Here is a 23,173-nt window from a genome sequence, read left to right as displayed (position 1 = left end):
TATTTTGCACCTTTGCACCCCAGTATTTCTACTTGCACATCCATCTTCTGCACATCTATCACTCTAGTGTTTAATTGCTAAATTGTAATTACTTTGCCACCATGGTCTATTTATTGCCTTACCTCCCTTATCCTACCTCATTTGCACACACTGTATATAGACTTTTTCTATTGTATTATTGACTGTTTGTTTATTCCTTTGTGACTCTGTTTTTGTTGCACTGCATTGCTTGATCTTGGTCCAGGTCGCAGTTGTAAATGATAACTTGTTCTCAACTGGCCTACCTGGTTAAATAAAGGCGAATAAAAAAAAATATGATAAGTAATAAGCAGTATCACCTGAAGCCCAGCTGATACAGTGTAGTGGCTATAAATAGGCTGAAGCATGGGGTTGCCCATTTATCTGCATTTACCCAATTGGGTTAATCATTAACTAGATCCCAAATGTGATATTTTAACTAGTTAGCATTATATTTATTTTATGTCCCGAAAACACATGCATAAACACAGTGAATGTAATGTAGGTCTACCCTTTTTAGGGTAACTTGGGGTAACCCATCACCCGGTGGGGTAACACGTCCACTGCCTGTACTTCTCACAGACAAAAATAAACACTTAATGTCACCATTTTCCCTCAATCCTTTCCCTGGCTGCCAGAAATTGATAAAGTAAGAATGGAAATTTGGGCTCGTCTTTTTAATTATTATTTTTTAAAACCAATGCCATTACAACTGCTATTTTCCCTACGAATGCATTATGAGTTGTTGTGCGTTGTCTGAATGCATGTTTCCTTCCCTATGGCACTCGTAACTTAACCGTGCCCCGAGAGGGATATTTCTCTGGCATAGAAGGCACAACAACAAGCCGACTAGGTTAATCAACTGTTCTACTGTTGGCTTGTCAGTTTTCTTCTTCTATTCATTACTTGTTATGTTTGCAGAGGAAACAGTGAATGTGGACTGTTCATATAGCATCTTCTAAGTGCGCCTCCACAGATTCGGTTTTTTTTTTCTTCGTATTTTTGGGGCTTTTGTGTGTTCTCACCGCTAAATGACTGCAGCTGAAACTGGTGTACATTTTGTCCTTTTTTTCGGGACAATATGATTTGGACATTGATTCTGCAATGTGGTTCACATTGTGGTCAGTTGAAGGTATCCCAATCGGAATCAAATGGTGTTCATGTCATTTATCTTGTGTGTATTATTGTCTCTAGTCTCGTGCGTAAAATGTTGAGGTTCTGTCTCCACAGTGTAACATGTTGAAGGTCTGTCTCCACAGTGTAACATGTAGAGGGTCTGTTTCCACGGTGTAACATGTTGAAGGTCTGTCTCCACAGTGTAACATGTATAGGGTCTGTTTCCACAGTGTAATATGTTGAGGTTCTGTCTCCACAGTGTAACATGCTGAGGTTCTGTCTCCACAGTGTAACATGCTGAGGTTCTGTCTCCACAGTGTAACATGTTGAAGGTCTGTCTCCACAGTGTAACATGTATAGGGTCTGTTTCCACAGTGTAACATGTATAGGGTCTGTCTCCACAGTGTAACATGCTGAGGTTCTGTCTCCACAGTGTAACATGCTGAGGTTCTGTCTCCACAGTGTAACATGTTGAAGGTCTGTCTCCACAGTGCCACATGTCGAGGGTCTGTCTCCACAGTGCCACATGTCGAGGGTCTGTCTCCACAGTGCCACATGTCGAGGGTCTGTCTCCACAGTGTCACATGTCGAGGGTCTGTCTCCACAGTGTCACATGTCGAGGGTCTGTCTCCACAGTGTCACATGTCGAGGGTCTGTCTCCACAGTGTCACATGTCGAGGGTCTGTCTCCACAGTGTCACATGTCGAGGGTCTGTCTCCACAGTGTCACATGTCGAGGGTCTGTCTCCACAGTGTGACATGTCGAGGGTCTGTCTCCACAGTGTAAGGTGTATCTAGTAGAAGATGTGCTGATGAACTTCCTGCTGGGTATTCTGGAGGGGGGTGGCTCAGTGGACGAACACCCTCTCATCCAGCAGCTTCTGGACCTCTTCTGGCTTCTCATGGAGGTCAGTACCTACCCTCTACCCTTTACCTCTAACCCTAAGGTGAGGTGAGCCTCTGGCCTAGCATGTAGCCAACGCTAGCTAGTCTTTGCTGAACATATCTCCTGCACCTGCATTTGGCCAATCCTAGTTTGAAAATCTTTATCGCTTAACTCAAATGCTTGTATAAATCATGCGTTGATGGCAATGGTAGAATTGTGCAACTAACTCAGTCATGCGTGCGGCTCTCGAGGTAGGGTTGGGGCCTAATGTGCAAAATGTAATATTTTTCTGAATGCAATGACTCTGCCCGTACAGGACTACGAGGTGAACGAGTGTCTGAAGCAGCTGATGATGTCACTGCTGAGGGCCTATAGATTCTCCCCCATCATCCCAGACTTGGGCTTCCAGGTAGGATGCCACACCCACGGACCGTACTCTAGCATACCTGTGGATTTACTTACTGTCTTAGACTCCGGCCCCCACCCCCTCCATACCATACCTGGGCTGCATTCCAAACACATAAGACACACCCTCTCCCCTCAGCTCTCAAATTAAGTGGACACTTCTGATTTACATATCAAGAGGTGTATTGAGTTGACCACTTGCAGGGAAAGGAGCAAAGGAAATGTCACTCCTTTGTCCCACCAGTTGTGGTTTTCAGTCGTCATGGTACCACCGGTTGTGGTTTTCAGTCGTCATGGTACCACCGGTTGTGGTTTTCAGTCGTCATGGTACCACCGGTTGTGGTTTTCAGTCGTCATGGTACCACCGGTTGTGGTTTTCAGTCGTCATGGAACCACCGGTTGTAGCGATTGTGTGTGTGTGTGGTTTATATGCTCTGTTGTCAATTATGATTGCATTTCATATCTTGGCTAGAAGACGAAGCATCCGCGGACATCGAATACTAGCCATCTGACGATATCAGGTAAATCCAAAATGACAGCGTATTAGTGTGATGACGGGGAAAGTTTTATGCGTTAGCTAACCAAACAAAAACACCATTACTTTTTACGAGACGTGTTTGTGCCATCATGCATTAGTAGCACCATCTATAACTGATTTACATTTAGTTTTTACTTACACTTGTATGTTGACTTCTCCATATTGACGTTGAGGTTTTAAGTTTCGACTGACTCTTCTTAGCGGATGTACAATCATCGCAAATTGAATTATGGGGCGTTTCAGGCCCCGACGTGAACATAATTGTACACTCGCAAACTCGATCAGAAATGAGGGCTGATGGGCTCAACGTTGCAAACTTCCCCTGACCGCAGGGATTCCCCCATAAGGCTAGGTGGAGAAGGGTGTGTCCTTATTTTTTTTTAACGTGTTTGAAGCGTAGCCCTGTAGTCATTTCCTGTCTCAGACTGAGACTAGTCCTTTGCTGCACTCTCACACATAGGTGAGTCCCATCCTGCCATGTTTGTGTTTTCACAATGGCACTATGTGTAACAGCTGCAGAGGGAGAATTCTCTGTGGCTCCAATGTTTTTTTTTATTATTATTTTTTATTTATTTAGCCTTTATTTTACCAGGTAAGTTTACTGAGAAGACATTGTCATTTACAGACCAGGTAGTCCTGAGGCATGGTCCTAGGGCTCAGGTCCTCTGAGAGATAATTAGAGAGAGCATACTTAAATTCACACAGGACACAGGAGAAATACTCCAGATAAAACAGACGGATCCTATCCCCCCGACACATAAACTACTGCAGCATAAATACTGGAGGCTGAGACGGGAAGGGTCAGGAGACACTGTGGCCCCATCCGAGGACATCCCCGGACAGGGCCAAACAGGCAGGATATAACCCCACCCACTTTGCCAAAGCACAGCCCCCACACCACTAGAGGGATATCTTCAACCACCAACTTACCATCCTGAGACAAGGCAGAGTATAGCCCACAAAGATCTCCGCCACGGCACAACCCAAGGGTTGCGTCCCTAATGGATCTGTGGAGCTCGTACCTGCTTGCCTTGAACGCGTCGCTCCACCGAGTCAGCAGAACAAACCCTGATGACATTGAATGTTGCAGTGCTGCCTCTCAGCATGGTACGGATATCTCCGTTCATCCAGGGTTTTTGGTTGGGGTATGTCCGGTTCATGATGATGATTTATTATTGTGGGCACATCATCAACACATTTCCTATTGAAGCCTGTGACTGGTAACGTATATTCCTCAATGTGGATGGATGAGTCCTGGGTGGATGAATCTTTTTGAACATATTCCAGCCAGCATTCTCAAATCAATCCTACAGCATTGAGCCTGCCTGCCTCTTCTGTCCAGGGCCTCAATTTTCACAACTTTGGACCTGTGCCCTATGTTGCTCTAGTCAAAGTAGTGCACTCGGTAGGGAATAGGGTGTCATTTGAAACGCATGAAGGACACAGAGGAGGAGATGATAAACAGTCAATCAGATATCACCTTGGTGTGATATACATAGTTGGTTAATTCAAAAAGTACCTCGTAAATAAAATAAAAAAGAATTTACGACGTTGATGTTTAACCTTAGATGCGTCAAAGGAGCAGCTGTGTTTGTGAAGGAGTTGGGTGTCTTTCAGTTTGTCCTTGTCTTGGTTCAGAGCTGTGTGTGTGTGTGTGTGTGTGTGTGTGTTTAGGAGTAGGATCTGTTTCATTTCGTCCTTGTCACATTTAGCAGATGAGGGTCCTGGGGAGTGGGTGGGTGGGTCCTGGGGGGTGGGTGGGTCCTGGGGGAGTGGGTGGATCCTGGGGGGTGGGTGGGTCCTGGGGGAGTGGGTGGGTCCTGGGGGAGTGGGTGGATCCTGGGGGGTGGGTGGATCCTGGGGGGTGGGTGGGTCCTGGGGGAGTGGGTGGGTCCTGGGGAGTGGGGGTGGGTGGGTCCTGGGGAGTGGGGGTGGGTGGGTCCTGGGGGGTGGGGGTGGGTTTGGGGTGTGTATATTCAATGTATTGTAATGGTAATTGTGACTGCATATGACTTGTCATTTGTCTTCTATGACTTTCTCCAGATTCACTACCTTCGTTTGACGACAGCTATTCTGCGCCATGAGAAGTCCAGGAAGTATCTGCTCAGCAATGTTCTATATCCTTTCATTGGTTAATGAAGTGCTTATTATGCCTCATAATTATCACACTAAGTGGTCATGTACTTGCGATGCATGAGTTTGAGACAGTGTAGTTAGTTATTTCATCAATTTTAAATGCTCTTTAGTTGGTCAGGATAAGATTCTGCAGGTGGTAGGGTAGCCTAGTGGTTAGAGCGTTGGACTAGTAACCGAAAGGTTGCAAGTTCAAACCCCCGAGCTGACAAGGTACAATCTGTCGTTCTGCCCCTGCCCACTGTTCCTAGGCCGTCATTGAAAATAAAGAATTTGTTCTTAACTGACTTGCCTAGTTAAATAAAGGTTACATTTTTTTAATTTTTTTTAAATACGACACGTCCCTCATGGCTCTGTCCTTGGACCCCTAAAACTTTCCCGTGTGAAATGTGTTTACAGTATATTTTGATTGTCTGTGTAGTCTTCAACTGTGTAATCTTGCACGCTGTGTTGCTTGGTATGTGTAGGATGTTGTCGGGCGTGTGTTAGCGTGTTTGTCTGGCGCGAGTTAGCGTGTTGTCTGGCGCGTGTTTGCGTGTATATAATCTGTATTGTCTTTAACTCTCAACACGTTTGATGTTTTGCGCTCAGTGGTGTTCTTCTACATTAAGACTCCTCTCAGGGTGAAGGAGGCGGGACTAGAGGAACTCATCCCCACCACCTGGTGGCCCACACGCTTCGACAAAGAGGTACAGCCTATCACGGCTTTCCTCTGAGAGGTGCAGCCTATCACAGCTCTGAAAATGATGTCATGATTTGGCTACCATTTTTTTTTGTTTGTTTCAGAAGCGCATAAAATTTCTAGCTACAAAAAAAAGTGTTTGCTTGTCCCCATAGGAGATAACCCTTTTGCTTCCAGGTAGAGCCCTTTGGAACCTTGTCTCAATGCAGCGTTTCCCAAACTCAGTTGTCCCCATGGGGAAAAAACCCCTCTGGAAAATAAAGATTTTTTTAGTTCCAAGTGGAACCCTTTCACTAACAGAGGGTTTCCCTAAACTCGGTCCTCGTTCCCCCCCCCCCCCCCCCCCCCCCTAGCACTACACAGCTGATTCAAATGATCAAAGCTTGATGATTAGTTGGTTAATTGAATCAGCTGTGTAGTGCTAGGGGCACAAACCCAAAAACGTGAACCCCCTTGTGGTCCTCAGGACCGAGTTTAGGGAAACCCTCTGTTAGTGAAAGGGTTCCACTTGGAACTAAAAAAATATTTATTTTCCAGAGGGGTTTTTCCCCACGGGGACAACTGAAGAATCCTTTATGGTTCTAGGTAGCAGGTTCTAGCTAGGTAGGTTCTAGGTAGCGCTGCTCGTTTCTAAGAGTGTAACAAATTGATAACAACAACTGTGGTTATATGCAATACTGTCCCCTCTCGTGTGACTAGGGAAAGGAGTCTAAAGATGAGAGTGCAGAGGAGAGGCTGAGGCGCCGGGCCTACGAGAGAGGCTGTCAGAGGCTTAAAAAGAGGATCGAGGGTTAGTCATGTCCACTACAAATTCCCCATCACATTTGTCTGCCTGTCTACAGCCAGAAGGGGTTGGGTTCCTCTCTGTTTTCTTCCTTGGGAGCTTTTTTTTCCTTCCCTCCTTTCGTATGCTTCTGTTCCTGCTTCTTCTTGCTCTTTGTGGTCTAGGCCTGGTTCTGTGAAAGCTCTTTGTGGTCTAGGCCTGGTTCTGTGAAAGCTCTTTGTGGTCTAGGCCTGGTTCTGTGAAAGCTCTTTGTGGTCTAGGCCTGGTTCTGTGAAAGCTCTTTGTGGTCTAGGCCTGGTTCTGTGAAAGCTCTTTGTGCTGATGTAAAAAATGTTATTATGATGCTCTGGCTCAGCTGTGCGGTCTCTTCTGTCCTGTCAGTGGTGGAGGAGTTGCAGGTTCAGATCCTGAAGTTGATGCTTAACAACAAGGACAAAGGAACGGTACGTTTTTAAACCCCTGAAATGTACATACAGAAAATGTCAACGTTGACACACTTATTCGTTGGAGACGCACTGTTGAGGCCGTTGGCTTCACGAGGAAAGGAACACATGTTAACTCATGTTCAGGATATCTGGGGGAATCGAAACTCAACGTGACTGCTGTTGTTTTTTGGTGTCCTCCGATTTTATAATGCAGTTCTACTTCTTCTGTTATAAAACGTCTCCAACTCTCACTGACCATCGCTGCTTCTGTCTCTCACAGGGTGAAGCATCGCGGTACATATTTCTGAATAAGTTCAGGAAGTTTCTACAGGAGAACGCCAGCAACAGAGGGGTAAGAGATGTGTTTCCTGTGTGTGTGTGTTTCAGCACCCCACAGCGCTGTGTCCTCCAGATTACATGATGTGTTTCCTGTGTGTGTGTGTTTCAGCACCTCACAGCGCTGTGTCCTCCAGAATACATGTGTTTCCTGTGTGTGTGTGTGTTTCAGCACCCCACAGCGCTGTGTCCTCCAGAATACATGTGTTTCCTGTGTGTATGTGTGTTTCAGCACCCCACAGCGCTGTGTCCTCCAGAATACATGTGTTTCCTGTGTGTGTGTTTCAGCACCCCACAGCGCTGTGTCCTCCTGAATACATGGTGTGTTTCCTGCATCGGCTCATCACGGCCGTAAGGAGCTACTGGGACGAAGGGAAGATGAGGAACCCTGGCTGCGTCAGCAGCGACGGTGAGGGAGAGAGGGGGGAGGGGGGGAGAGGGAGAGGGAGGGGGAGGGAGGGGGGGAGGAAGAGAGGGAGGGGGAGGGAGGGGGGGAGAGGGAGAGGGAGGGGGGGGGAGGGGGAGAGGGAGGGGGAGGGAGGGGGGGAGGGGGGGGGAGGGAGGGGGAGGGAGGGGGAGGGGGGGGAGGGAGGGGGGAGGGAGGGGGAGAGAGAGGGAGGGGGAGGGAGGGGGGGAGGAAGAGAGGGAGGGGGAGAGGAAGAGAGGGAGGGGGAGAGGGAGAGGGAGGGGGAGAGGGAGGGGGAGGGAGGGGGGGAGGAAGAGAGGGAGGGGGAGAGGAAGAGAGGGAGGGGGAGAGGAAGAGGGGGTGGAGGAAGGGAGGGAGGGGGAGGGAGAGGATGAGAGGGAGGGGGAGGGAGGGAGAGAGGGAGGGAGGGAGGGAGGGAGAGAGAGAGGGGGAGAGAGACAGGCACAGACCAGGATTTTCGTTAGGAAAATGTGGCGCCGGCCATTTCACCAGCAGCATTTAAATTTACCAGACCCATATGCATTGGGTGGGTAACCTGATTAGGGTGTCCATCCACAGTGCTCAGAATGACAGAAATCTCATTGACATTTTGGTAGTTCATGTGAACAGAACATGAAACAGTGTTCGTCTTCTTCTTCTCAAATTCCAGATGTGCATTTGAAGATGTTACAATACCTGTCCACATTTTACTTTTCCCTTTGGCCAACAAGATGAGTATCGAACAGCAAAGTCACTAGCTTATGTCTATCTACTAACCCCCCCCCCCATAGTAGAAAAGTGTATCTATACTACTGGTCAGCTTGCTGTTCTCTGGGAGAAAGAAATGATGATATATTCCAAATTCATACAATCCGTTGGCCTAGGCTACATCAACAAATAAAACAATTAGTCTGATGCAACAGATCAGAACGTTTGGTTTACAATGTTGATAAACTCTTTATTTCATCACATCATAAGTGCAGCAATACGCACAAGGAATATATATATTTTTTGTTTCCTGTAATGCATCTTGCGAGAAAACACTGTCAAAAGCGCACCGCACATGAGAGCTGTTTCATGAGACGGAGATGAAAATATCAGTTCGAATTTTCGAATGAGGAAAGATTTAAAGATGCAACAACCAGCATGGGTTGCTAATATGACTAGGATTATTATCAACTAGCATGGGTTACTAATGACTAGGATTATCATCTAGCACGGGTTGCTAATATGACTAGGATTAGCATCAACTAGCACGGGTTACTAATATGACTAGGATTATCATCAACTAGCATGGGATGCTAATATGACTAGGATTATCATCAACTAGCATGGGACGCTAATATGACTAGGATTATTATCAACTAGCACGTGATACTAATGACTAGGATTATTATCAACTAGCATGGGATGCTAATATGACTAGGATTATCATCAACTAGCATGGGATGCTAATATGACTAGGATTATTATCAACTAGCACGTGATACTAATGACTAGGATTATTATCAACTAGCATGGGATGCTAATATGACTAGGATTATCATCAACTAGCATGGGATGCTAATATGACTAGGATTATCATCAACTAGCATGGGATGCTAATATGACTAGGATTATCATCAACTAGCATGGGATGCTAATATGACTAGGATTATCATCAACTAGCATGGGATGCTAATATGACTAGGATTATCATCAACTAGCATAGGATGCTAATATGACTAGGATTATCATCAACTAGCATGGGATGCTAATATGACTAGGATTATTATCAACTAGCATGGGATACTAATGACTAGGATTATCATCAACTAGCATGGGATGCTAATATGACTAGGATTATCATCAACTAGCATGGGATGCTAATATGACTAGGATTATCATCAACTAGCATGGGATGCTAATATGACTAGGATTATCATCAACTAGCATGGGATGCTAATATGACTAGGATTATCATCAACTAGCATGGGATGCTAATATGACTAGGATTATTATCAACTAGCATGGGATGCTAGTGTGACTAGGATAATGCCTTTGCCTTCAAGACAAAGGAAACCATATAACGTGTGAGAAATAGGCTACTGGTTTCAATGGCAAAATGGAAGTCTTTAAAATAATTGGTCTATATTTTGGCTAGGCTACTTTGAAGCAAGGTAAATTTTCCTCCATAATATGTAATAAAACGTTCCGGATTTAAGTACGTGTTTTCACAATGTGCCTCCAGCTCATTGACAAAGTGGTGTGCGCCGCGCGGAAGCCTGCCTACCGTTATGTGCAATTGGAATGGGAAGTGTGCTCCAAATTGTATCTCTTTTTAATCTTGGCTATCTAAACTGTTTTTGAAAGGCGATTTAATATGGTGAGCAAAATGATTAATCATACCACTTTAGTAAATCATTTTTGAAGGACCATTTTAGATTTGAAGATTTGTGGCCTACATGTCAGAAATGTTTTCTAAAATGTGACATTGGCGTTACCATCGTTGGCGTTACCATCGTTGGCGTTACCATCGTAGGCGTTACCATCGTAGGCGTTACCATCGTTGGCGTTACCATCGTTGGCGTTACCATCGTTGGCGTTACCATCGTTGGCGTTACTACTCCTACTGGTTACACAATGTTATCATAATGGTAGAAATGATTTAAAGTCATTGAGCTACCATATTAGTTGATTTAGAATGGGGAAAATGTACCCACATTTATTTTTAATTTGTATATAAAATCAAAACGCCATGCCCAAATGCCACTGTAATTCAAGAACGACCCAACTTCGAACTTCGAGCGGGGGAATTCAACAGCCCAATGTCAAGTTACTTGTATTATAATACATAATACATGATTTGGAGGAGCGTTCAAAGCTGATCTTGGACCAGTGTGTCTAGGGGAAACTTAACCCTTATGGCTGAGCTAGAATACAATGTCAATTTATTTCTATTAAAGGGATACTTCAGGCTTTTGGCAAATCGAATCAAATTTTATTTGTCACAGACAAATGGTTAGCAGATGTTAATGCGACGGTAGTGAAATGCTTGTGCTTCTAGTTCCTGACAATGCAGTAATATATAACAAGTAATATAACCCAACAATTCCGAAACTACTACCTTATACACACAAGTGTAAAGGGATGAAGAGCATAAACATATAGGAATGAGTGATGGTACAGAACGGCATAGGCAAGATGCAGTAGGTGGTATCGAGTACAGTATATACATATGAGATGAGTAATGTAGGATATGTCAACATTATATTAAGTGGCATTGTTTAAAGTGGCTAGTGATACATGTACTACATAAAGATGGCAAGATGCAGTAGATGGTATAGAGTACAGTATATACAAATGAGATGAGTCACGTAAGGTATGTAAACATTATATTAAGTGGCATTTAAGTGGAGTTGTTGGCAGTATGTTGGCAGCAGCCACTCAATGTTAGTGTTGGCTGTTTAACAATTGAAACCCTTCATGAGACTCTGGGTAAGTTTGAAGGAAGTTGTTAACTAGTGTTAGCATGCTAGCTGTTACCATATACTTCTAATCATTGCCCTAACGCTAGTTAGCTTTGTCTTGAATTTGACTTGAATCCTTGAATTTGACTTGCCACTGTCTGTACGAACCCTGTCCTGTACTAAACACTCTGCTCACTTTTCCCCTGTACCCATTATACTCTTAGCCAACTACATGAAGGGCATCTCGTCCCCTGGTATTAATAGGACATGGGAGATATTTCACAGAAAAGCTTTTCCTAAGCCATGTGTCCTTTATAAAAAAAAATCCCCCCTCTCATCCTATTGCTCAGGGGACTGAGTTTATGATTATCTTAATTACTTTACGGGTAATTACCCACAATAGCCCTGTCTTCATCTACCATCTCAATGGTAATGCTAATTATTTTCTCCTCCTCTCCTCTCTTCCCCTCCTCTCCCTCTCCAGAGGCCTATGTTCCGCCTCAGCTCTTCTACAATGGGAAGGTGGACTACTTTGACCTGCAGCGACTTGGAGGCCTTCTCTCTCATCTGAAGAAAACCCTCAAAGGTTTGAAACAACCGTCTTCTACTTTTCTTTTGATCCAAGCGAAATTTGTCCAAAATAATGCTATTTACTGACAAAAGAGTTCTACAGCTAGAATTCTGAAAAGAGTTCTAAAGCTAGAATTCTGAAAAGAGTTCTAAAGCTAGAATTCTGAAAAGAGTTCTAAAGCTAGAGTGCTGAAAAGAGTTCTAAAGCTAGAGTGCTGAAAAGAGTTCTAAAGCTAGAGTGCTGAAAAGAGTTCTAAAGCTAGAGTGCTGAAAAGAGTTCTAAAGCTAGAATTCTGAAAAGAGTTCGAAAGCTAGAATTCTGAAAAGAGTTCGAAAGCTAGAATTCTGAAAAGAGTTCGAAAGCTAGAATTCTGAAAAGAGTTCGAAAGCTAGAATTCTGAAAATAATGTGGTTTTGATATGGATGTACTTGGTTTGATTAGGAAATGTGTTAAGTTCACCCACTTTCAGGAATTATATCAGCTCAAGACAAGTTCTCAAATCCCTCTGACACAGCGTTATACAGAAATGGCTTTGAGAATAGAGGCAAGTCTGAAATGTTCCCGATTCCCTATGAAATGAACTTGTTTTGGCCCAAGCCACATACAGTAGTGCACTATTAGTGTTTTTTGAGGTCGTTTCAGGTTTCTCTCCCTATCCCAGTCTGCTTTCCCCACTTGCTTCAAGATGTCCACCATTGTTCCTGTATCCCAGAAAGCGAAGTCATTTAGTTCAGTTACCTATCGCCCCGTAGCACTCACTTCTGTCATCCTGAAGTGCTTTGGGAGGCTAGTTAAGGATCACCTCCCGCATCTTACCCGACACCCTGGACACACTACAATTTGCATACCGCCCCAACAGATCCACAGACGACTCCATCGCGCCGTACAGGAGGAATGCTGTTCATTGACTCCAGCTCAGCCTTCAACACCCTGAGTCTGAATCCCTACCTGTGATACTGCACTGTCCGCAACCGCAGGGCTCTCTAGAGGTGCGGTCAGCCCAACGTATCACCAGGGGGCACACTGCCTGTTCTCCAGGACATCTACAGCACCCGGTGTCTTTATGTCCAAGAAGATGATCAAGGACCTCCGCCACCCGAGTCATAGCCTGATCACGGAGATGGTACAGGTGCATCAAGCCTCCAGACCCGTCAGGCTGTTATGTAATCACCATTAGCCGGCCTCCACCCAGGGCCCTGCCCTGAACCTTAGTCACTGTTACTAGCCAGCTCAGCTAACACCCGGTACTCTACCCTGCACCTAAGAGACTACTGTCCTATGTACGTAGTCACCATTAGCCGGCCTCCGCCCGGTGCCCTGCCCTGAACCTTAGTCACTGTTACTAGCCAGCTCAGCTAACACCCGGTACTCTACCCTGCACCTAAGAGACTACTGTCCTATGTACGTATTCAGCATTAGCCGGCCTCCGCCCAGGGCCCTGCCCTGAACCTTAGTCACTGTTACTAGCCAGCTCAGCTAACACCCGGTACTCTACCCTGCACCTAAGAGACTACTGTCCTATGTACATAGTCATTGAACACTGGTCACTGGAATAATGTTTACATACTGTTTTACCTAACTTATGTGTGTGTGTATACTGTATTCTTGTCAAGGCTCATCCTAGATAACAACTACTGCTGTACACACCTTTTCTATTCATCTACTGTTTAGGGTTGAATAGTGGGAACCGGGTTACTGAGATTTAAAGCCCAAACCCTTTTCCCGGGTATAAATAATTGCGAGAAACCGATTTTTTTTTTTTTTAATTCATGAATTAATTTAAATGAACAGCATGACGTGACAGGAACTGTTAAATAATATGAAATGACTAAATCGGACTTCTCTACTGGCTACGGCTTTCTGTCGGCTATTTGCATGATCAATCATCAACACCCAGGTTGGGGACATTGAGTGCAGTTCACAATGCATGTATCATCTCATCATGGTAATTGTTTTTTTCTTGTGACAGAGAGGCCTACATTTGCTGCCGCATAGCCTATGCTATCACTCTCAATCGCATGTTCTCTCTTCTCTTCCTCGCTGTGTCTGCCCCCCCCCCCCCCCCACCAGATATCTCTATATAATGACGAGTTGCTCATGTCTCCGCCCTAAAAATGGGAGGAGTTGTCCCGAAGGAAGACAGGCGGCAAGTTAAGGTCCAAAATAAACCCATAGAAACGCATTGGTCTTGTTTTGTATAGATTTTTGGCGAGATTGATATCTCTCACTACTTGTATTTATTAGGGATCCCCATTAGTTCCTGTCAAGGCAGCAGCTACTCTTCCTGGGGTTTACTATGGGTCCCCATTAGTTCCTGTCAAGGCAGCAGCTACTCTTCCTGGGGTTTACTATGGGTCCCCATTAGTTCTTGCCAAGGCAGCAGCTACTCTTCCTGGGGTTTAATATGGATCCCCATTAGTTCCTGCCGAGGCAGCAGCGACTCTTCCTGGGGTTTATTATGGATCCCCATTAGTTCCTGCCAAGGCAGCAGCTACTCTTCCTGGGGTTTATTATAGATCCCCATTAGTTCCTGCAGTTTGAAACGCTATTAGCACACGCTAACTAGCTAGCCATTTCACTTCGGTTACACCAGCCTCATCTCGGGAGTTGATAGGCTTGAAGTCATAAACAGCGCAATGTTTGACACACAACGAAGAGCTGCTGGCAAAACGCACGAAAGTGCTGTTTGAATGAATGTTTACGCGCCTGCTTCTGCCTACCACCGCTCAGTCAGATACTTAGATACTTGTATGCTTGTATGCTCAGTCAGATTATAGATACACTCTAGATAAAATGTAGTAATAGAATCAACCATGTGTAGTTAACTAGTGATTATGATTGATTGTTTTTTATAAGAAGTTTAATGCTAGCTAGCAACTTACCTTGGCTTACTGCATCCGCGTAACAGGCAGTCTCCTTGTGGAGTGCAACGAGAGAGAGCCAGGTCGTTATTGCGTTGGACTAGTTAACTGTAAGGTTGCAAGATTGGGTCCCCCGGGCTGACAAGGTGAAAATCTATCATTCTGCCCCTGAAATAGGCAGTTAACCCACCGTTCGTTCCTAGACCGTCATTGAAAATAAGAATGTGTTCTTAACTGACTTGCCTAGTTAAATAAAGATTAAATAAAGGTGTAAAAAAAATAACAAATAATAACAATTGGCAAAATCGGTGTCCAAAAATACAGATTTCCGATTGTTATGAAAACTTGAAATCGGCCCTAATTAATCAGCCATTCCGATTAATCGGTCGACCTCTAGTTCAGAGTAGTGATGCTAGTCGGGCGGGTGCAGGCAGCAATCGGTTGAAGAGCATGCATTTAGTGTTACTTGCATTTAAAAGCACCACGGAAGGAGTGTTTGGCATTGAAGCCCATTTGTAGGTTTATTAACAGTGTCCAAAGAAGGGCCAGAGGAAAACAGAATGGTGTCGTCTGCGTGGAGGTGGATCAGAGAATCACCAGCCGCAAGAGCGACATCATTGATGTATACAGAGAAAAGAGTTGGCCCGAGAATTGAACCCTGTGGCACCCCCATAGACTGCCAAAGGTCCGGACAACAGGCCCTCCGATTTGACACAATGAACTCTGTCTGAGAAGTAGTTGGTGAACCAGGCGAGTCAGTCACTAGAGGAACCAAGACGGTTGAGTCTGACGATAAGAATTTGGCAATTGACAGAGTCAAAAGCCTTGGCCAGGTCGTTGAATACAGCTGCACAGTATTGTCTCTTATCGATGGCGGTTATGATATCGTTTAGGACCTTGAGCGACATCATTGATATAAACAGAGAAAAGAGTCAGCCCGAGAATTGAACCCTGTGTCACCCCCATAGTTACCCCATAGTTACTGCCCGGACAACAGGCCCTCAGAGTTCAGTTTGTCAAAACGATCTGAGAAGTAGTTGGTGAACCAGGCGAGGCAGTCATTTGAGAAACCAAGGCTATTGAGACTGACGATTTAGAATGTGGTGATTGACAGAGTCGAAAGCCTTGGCTTGGTCGATGAATACAGCTGCGCAGTATTGTCTCTTATTGATGGCGGTTATGATATCGTTTAGGACCTTGAGCGTGGCTGAGGTGCACCTATGACCAGCTCGGAAACCAGATTGCGTAGTGAAGGTTCGGTTGGATTCAAAATGGTCGGTGATCTGTTTGTTAACTTGGCTTTCAAAGATTTTAGAAAGGCAGGCCAGGATGGATATAGGTTTAAAACAGTTTGGTTTTAGAGTGCCGCCCCTTTTGAAGAGGGAGATGACTGCGGCAGCTTTCCAATCTTTGGGGATCTCAGACGATACGAAAGAGAGGTTGAACAGGCTAGTAATAGGGGTTGCAACAATTTCAGTGAATAATTTTTGAAAGAGACGGTCCAGATTGTCTAGCCCAGCTGATTTGTAGGGATCCAGATTTTGCAGCTCTTTCAGATCATCAGCTGTCTGGATTTGGGTGAAGGAGAAGCATGGGGGGCTTGGGCAAGTTCCTGCAGGGTTTGCAGAGCTGTTGGCCGGGGTAGGGGTAGCCAGGTGGAAAGCATAGCCAGCCGTTTGAAATTATCGACTATCGTAGATTTATTGGTGGTGACAGTGTTTCCTAGGCTCAGTTGTGGGCAGCGGGGAGGAGGTGCTCTTATTCTCCATGGACTTTACAGTGCCCCAAAACGCTTTGGATGTGAAGCCATAACACACATGTTTTTTTCCATCAGCAGACTATGATCAATAATGTTATGCCACATTGAAGTCTAACAAAACAGCCCCCACAATTTTTTTTAATCATCAATTTCTCTCAGCCAATCATTAGTCATTTTTGTAAGTGCTCTGCTTGTTGATTGTCCTTCCCTATGAGCGTACTGAGTCTGTCAGTTTGTTTACTGTAAAATAGCATTCACCACTTCCACTCCGCCCACACAGACCGGACAAGTAGGCGCGCAATGTATTATGGTCATTGTAGTTAGTTTAGCGCAGAAAACGTGCTAATTTGATCAAATATTGGCCTGTTGGAAACTATAACGCCCTACTACATCGGCACAGTTGATTTGATGTATCTTAAGAGACACTTCGCATTGCGCTTACAGAACATTGGTCAATTAGTAAAAACATTCTATACAAAAATAACATTTTGGTTAATTACTTAGCACTATATAGAGCCCCACAGTGGACATGTCGTAATACCCAGAAAACCTAGCAATCACAGAACTGGTTCCAATCATTTTTTCCCACCATTTTTTTATGTAACCATTTCAAACAAGATCTGTGTTTAAATGGAGGCTTTCCCTGGTGTGACGTTTTGATAGCTTTTTAAATCTATCTCAGACAACGTGACTTTTATCAAAACAGTGGTTCCTTCTTTTAATAGTTATGTCATACTGCATCCCGCCTTGCGGGCTGCTGCAGCATTCTGTGGCACGTTATTTAATTGTCAGCAATTTTTTTCTATTAATACAAGTTAGTGCTAGTTTGACCACCAGAGGGCGTCTTTGAGAAGCATTTGATAGTCTTCCATATTGGCATTAACAGAGAATTTAAAACCTTTTCTGTAATAACATAGTATTTGGGATTGATTTTAAGAAATTTCGTTTAATTAATTAGATTAATATTATGGTGTTTCTATTCAGAGAAAAACGAAACCCTCAGGGTTTCCGTTTGGATGGAATGGAAAATATGGCGCTGTACAACGTGACGGTCGGGAGTAGGCTACAGGATTGGAGGATTCTACATTGTTCGCCTTCATTAGACAACTTTGTTCCAATATTTCTGTAAATCAGTGATATTTATTCCCATAGTAATTTGTTATGGATCCATAAACTAAATCAACATCTGCATTTGAACGAGTATTTTTATCATGTTATTAACGAAAGCATAAAGATGATGATGAAATACAGGACTGTACAATATGCTTTTACATTTTGGATTTGAAAGCATTTTGAAGTTATAAGCCACCTTCATTTGTTAATTAGGCTACTGTGCAGTGTGACAAATAAACATAGCCTACAGTACATACTGTAGTAAACATGAGAAAGTGCCTAATTCCTTACAAAAGGGAGAGCAGGCCCATGTCCAGACTTTCTCTGTGACCTCAAGTACTCATTAACTCGGTCTTTAATGCTTTTTCGTGTTGCATCAGTCATGGACAGAAACTACTGAGAAATAGACTCTAGTTCTGTATGGTAGCCACATTAGCAGCTAATTCGCGTTACATTTTTGGGAGGTAAATACAGGCGACTATATTGACATAAGTCACCTTGTCAGAGAGCGATTTTACACTTATCAAAGCGTCACGCCAGGGTACACGAAACAGCCCTTATTTGAAGTGTTTCTAAAATCCCCATGAATGGTGGAAAAACGATTTGGAACCTTTTCCTTGTGTGACTGCTAGGTTTTATGGGTATTATGACTCATACTGTGGTACTCTATAGGGAATTAGTGTGCTGCCTATGAGAACCACTAGAGGGAGTTGTACTCTTTGTCCTTCCCTACCACAAAATTTGCAGCTCTATGGAGCAGTCTAACAGTGGCTTTTACTGCTTCAATCTGAGGCCTTGTGGAAAGCTTGATTTAAAAAAATAAATTAAAAAATACATATTTCTGTGAACTGTAAGTACAATGACAATAAAGTGCTCTTATTTTAGTGCTTGTCGGAAGCCTTGTGGATACACAGGAAGTGGTTGTTGTGATCATATACGAGGATAAAGATGTTTTTATGAAGTATTTTGTGCTGCGTGGTGAAACAGCAGTGTCTTGATAGCCAAGGAGAAGAGTAGAGTGGAATTTCTTGTACTCCCCTTTAATGAAATAAGCTGAGCTTTAAATCGTGCCTGTTTTTTTTTTTTTTTTTTTTTTTTACAATGTATTTCCCATCCAATGTGTTTATTCTTCCAGGAAGACTGCCCGGCTGCGTTGATTTTGTGTAGTGAGGAAACGAGTTGGGTTTCCAGGGTTCATTGGCCGTTGATTTAGAGGGAACGCGTGGCGGGGGGTCTGTTGGAGGGTGTGTGTGTATGGCGGGGGTCTGTAGGGGGGGGTGTGTGTGTATATGGCGGGGGTCTGTAGGGGGGGTGTGTGTGTGTGTATATGGCGGGGGTCTGTAGGGGGGGTGTGTGTGTGTATATATGGCGGGGGTCTGTGGGGGGGGGGGGGGGGGTGTGTGTGTGTGTGTGTGTGTGTGTATGTATATGGTGGGGGTCTTTAGGGAGGGTGTGTGTGTGTGTGTATATGGCGGGGTTCTGTAGGGGGTGTGTGTATATGGCGGGGGTCTGTAGGGGGAGTGTGTGTGTGTATATGGCGGGGGTCTGTAGGGGGCGTGTGTGTGTGTGTGTGTATATGGCAGGGGTCTGTAGGGGGGGTGTGTGTGTGTGTATATGGCGGGGGTCTGTAGGGGGGGTGTGTGTGTGTGTGTGTGTGTATATGGCGGAGTTCTGTAGGGGGTGTGTGTGTGTGTGTATATGGCAGGGTTCTGTAGGGGGTGTGTGTGTATATGGCGGGGGTCTGTAGGGGGGGTGTGTGTGTGTATATGGCGGGGGTCTGTAAGGGGGGGTGTGTGTGTATATGGCGGGGGTCTGTAGGGGGGGGTGTGTATGTGTGTATGGCGGGGGTCTGTAGGGGGGGGTGTGTGTGTGTGTATATGGCGGGGGTCTGTAGGGGGGTGTGTGTGTGTGTGTGTGTATATATGGCGGGGGTCTGTAGGGGGGGTGTGTGTGTGTGTGTATATGGCGGGGGTCTGTGGGGGGGGGGGGGTCTGTAGGGGGGGGTGTGTGTGTGTGTATATGGCGGGGTTCTGTAGGGGGTGTGTGTGTGTGTGTGTGTGTGTGTGTGTGTGTATGGCGGGGGTCTGTAGGGGGAGTGTGTGTGTGTATATGGCGGGGGTCTGTAGGGGGCGTGTGTGTGTGTGTGTGTATATGGCGGGGGTCTGTAGGGGGGGTGTGTGTGTGTGTGTGTATATGGCGGAGTTCTGTAGGGGGTGTGTGTGTGTGTGTGTGTGTGTATATGGCAGGGTTCTGTAGGGGGTGTGTGTGTGTATATGGCGGGGGTCTGTAGGGGGGGTGTGTGTGTGTATATGGCGGGGGTCTGTAGGGGGGGGGTGTGTGTGTGTATATGGCGGGGGTCTGTAGGGGGGTGTGTGTGTGTGTGTATGGCGGGGGTCTGTAGGGGGGTGGGGTGCGTGTGTGTGTGTATGGCGGGGGTCTGTAGGGTGGGGGTGCGCGTGTGTGTATGGCGGGGGTCTGTAGGGTGGGGGTGCGCGCGGGGGTCTGTAGGGGGGTGGGGTGCGTGTGTGTGTGTATGGCGGGGGTCTGTAGGGTGGGGGTGCGCGTGTGTGTATGGCGGGGGTCTGTAGGGTGGGGGTGCGCGCGGGGGTCTGTAGGGGGGTGGGGTGTGTGTGTGTATGGCGGGGGTCTGTAGGGGGGTGGGGTGCGTGTGTATGGTGGGGGTCTGTAGGGTGGGGGTGCGCGCGTGTGTGTATGGCGGGGGTCTGTAGGGTAGGGGTGCGCGCGTGGGTGTATGGCGGGGGTCTGTAGGGGGGGTGTGTGTATGGCGGGGGTCTGTAGGGGGGGGGGGTGCGTGTGTGTGTATGGCGGGGGTCTGTAGGGGGGAGGGGTGCGCGTGTGTGTGTATGGCGGGGGTCTGTAGGGGGGGGGGTGTGTGTAAACGCCTACTCCTACTGTTACATGTGTTTTATAAGACTCTTAACTGGGTATGTATCTAAGACCTCATGTCATACTTCAGAAACACTGCTACTTCTCTTTCATCTATCTCATCTGAAATCCTGCTCCCCTCAGTATTTACTCTACCTACCGGTCTCCTACCACTCAACCCCAGCTGGAACTAGGATGATTCAGTTTATCAACCAGCTAATTATTCAAATGAGTTGTGATATATTAGGGTTGGATTCAAGTTACAGGATGTTAACTCTCCAGGAACAGGGTTGGAGTGAAGTTACAGGACGTTAGCTCTCCAGGAACAGGGTTGGAGTGAAGTTACAGCACGTTAGCTCTCCAGGAACAGGGTTGGAGTGAAGTTACTGGACGTTAGCTCTCCAGGAACAGGGTTGGAGTGAAGTTATAGGACGTTAGCTCTCCAGGAACAGGGTTGGAGAGCCCTGCTCTAGGGAGTAGAGATGAACATTAGCGCTCTGGAGAGGTGACGGTGGAGTCATGCGTCCTCTGAAACATAACCCGCCTAATCGCGCTCCTTAACACCCGCCAACTTAACCCAGAAGGCCAGCCAATGTGTCGGAGGAAAACACCGTTCAGCTGGTGACTGGGGTCAGCCTGCAGGCACCCGGCCAGCACAAAGCCTCACTGGCCCAAACCCTCCCCTAACCCAGACGACGCTGGGCCTATTGTGCGCCGTCCTACGGGACTCCCAGCCACGGCCGGGTTGTGGCACAGCCCGGGAATGAACCCGGTCTGTTCTAGCACTGTGTGAGTGTGTGTTTTCCATCTCTATCGGGATCAGAATTGAATACAGGGGAAACGGTGACGCTGGAGAATAACAGATGTTTTGAACAGTCTGCCTGAACCTCTTTCATCAGAGTCCAAACACGACCCATCTGGCTCCAGGTGTAATGCTATGGCTGAGTTACAAATCACACCCTATTCCCTACATAGTGTACATTTTAATATTAGTGCACTAGGCTATATAGGGAATAGGGTGCCATTTGGGATATAGTCCGAGTGTTTTACTGTGTGTAACAGCAGCTGGTTACATCACCCCGCCCTACTGCTTCCAGCATCTTCCTAATGTTTCTCAAAGGCCTCCCATCCAGGCTAAGCGGTCATTCAATTGGGATTTTTTAATCTATTTATTTTACCTTTTATTTAACTCAGTCAGTTAAGAACATATTCTTATTTTCAATGACGGCCTGGTCAGGGGCAGAACGACAGATCGGGGGTTTGAACTTGCAACCTTCCGGTTACTAGTCCAACGCTCTAACCACTAGGCTACCCTGCCACCCCGGGATACAAGGGAGAGATAATTGGAAGCGGAGTTTGGGACAAGAAGGACAGGACAAGATTGAATGTATTCAGGGAAGGGCCGTAGTGAATACCACTAGATGGTGGTAGTGATTAACATGAGGTCATGTTGAGCTGACCCAGGAGATGGTGGTAGTGATTAATCATGGTTAACATAATTAACATGAGGTCATGTTGAGCTGACCCAGGATATGGTGGTAGTGATTAACATGAGGTCATGTTGAGCTGACCCAGGAGATGGTGGTAGTGATTAACATGAGGTCATGTTGAGCTGACCCAGGAGATGGTGGTAGTGATTAACATGAGGTCATGTTGAGCTGACCCAGGAGATGGTGGTAGTGATTAACATGAGGTCATGTTGAGCTGACCCAGGATATGGTGGTAGTGATTAACATGAGGTCATGTTGAGCTGACCCAGGATATGGTGGTAGTGATTAACATGAGGTCATGTTGAGCTGACCAGGAGATGGTGGTAGTGATTAACATAAGGTCATGTTGAGCTGACCCAGGAGATGGTGGTAGTGATAAACATGAGGTCATGTTGAGCTGACCCAGGAGATGGTGGTAGTGATTAACATGAGGTCATGTTGAGCTGACCCAGGAGATGGTGGTAGTGATTAACATGAGGTCATGTTGAGCTGACCCAGGAGATGGTGGTAGTGATTAACATGAGGTCATGTTGAGCTGACCCAGGAGATGGTGGTAGTGATTAACATGAGGTCATGTTGAGCTGACCCAGGAGATGGTGATAGTGATTAACATGAGGTCATGTTGAGCTGACCCAGGAGATGGTGGTAGTGATTAACATGAGGTCATGTTGAGCTGATCAGGAGATGGTGGTAGTGATTAACATGAGGTCATGTTGAGCTGACCAGGAGATGGTAGTTCCCCTCTATCTTCTCTCTATAATCTAGATTGACATTACATCTACAATGAACAAAAATATAAACACAACATGTGAAGTGTTGGTCCCATGTCTCACGAGTTAAAATAAAAGATCCCAGAAATTTTCCAAAATGTTTTTTTTTCTCAAGTTGTAAACAAATTTGTTTACATCCCTGTTTATGAGCATTTTCTCTTTTGCCAAGATAATCCTTCCACCTGACAGGTGTGGCATATCAAGAAGCTGATTAAACTACATGATCATTGTACAGGTGCAATTTGTGATGGGGACAATAAAAGGCCACTCTAAAATTTGCAGTTTTGTCACAGAACACAATGACACAGATGTCTCAAGTTTTGAGGGAGTGTGCAATTGGCAGAGCTGTTGGCAGATAATTTTATGTTAATTTTCTTACCATAAGCCACCTCCAATGTCATTTTTAAGAATTTGACACTAAGTTCAACGGGCCCACAACGGCACACCACGTACGGACACTTCCGGCGCGGACAGAGATGGCCGCCTCGCTTCGCGTTCCTAGGAAACTATGCAGTATTTTGTTTTTTTACGTGTTATTTCTTACAT

General features: G+C 45.6%; 1 protein-coding gene across 2 annotated transcripts in view; it reads left to right on the top strand.

Moving 5' to 3' along the window:
* Nucleotides 1–23,173, top strand: part of LOC139413907 (ring finger protein 123) — a 257,740-nt gene that overhangs the window by 15,892 nt on the left and 218,675 nt on the right. For both annotated transcript variants that reach the window (XM_071161754.1, XM_071161755.1), the window contains exons 12-20: nucleotides 1,916–2,041; nucleotides 2,336–2,428; nucleotides 5,006–5,079; nucleotides 5,667–5,784; nucleotides 6,477–6,567; nucleotides 6,943–7,004; nucleotides 7,267–7,338; nucleotides 7,611–7,731; nucleotides 11,662–11,763. In XM_071161754.1, coding sequence (XP_071017855.1) covers nucleotides 1,916–2,041; nucleotides 2,336–2,428; nucleotides 5,006–5,079; nucleotides 5,667–5,784; nucleotides 6,477–6,567; nucleotides 6,943–7,004; nucleotides 7,267–7,338; nucleotides 7,611–7,731; nucleotides 11,662–11,763 — 859 coding nt within the window. The remainder of the gene's footprint in view (nucleotides 1–1,915; nucleotides 2,042–2,335; nucleotides 2,429–5,005; nucleotides 5,080–5,666; nucleotides 5,785–6,476; nucleotides 6,568–6,942; nucleotides 7,005–7,266; nucleotides 7,339–7,610; nucleotides 7,732–11,661; nucleotides 11,764–23,173) is intronic.

The sequence above is a fragment of the Oncorhynchus clarkii genome, chromosome 7 (genome assembly GCF_045791955.1).
Source record: "Oncorhynchus clarkii lewisi isolate Uvic-CL-2024 chromosome 7, UVic_Ocla_1.0, whole genome shotgun sequence".
In the NCBI taxonomy this organism is placed as follows: domain Eukaryota; kingdom Metazoa; phylum Chordata; class Actinopteri; order Salmoniformes; family Salmonidae; genus Oncorhynchus; species Oncorhynchus clarkii.
This window is presented reverse-complemented; position numbering and strand designations above follow the sequence as displayed.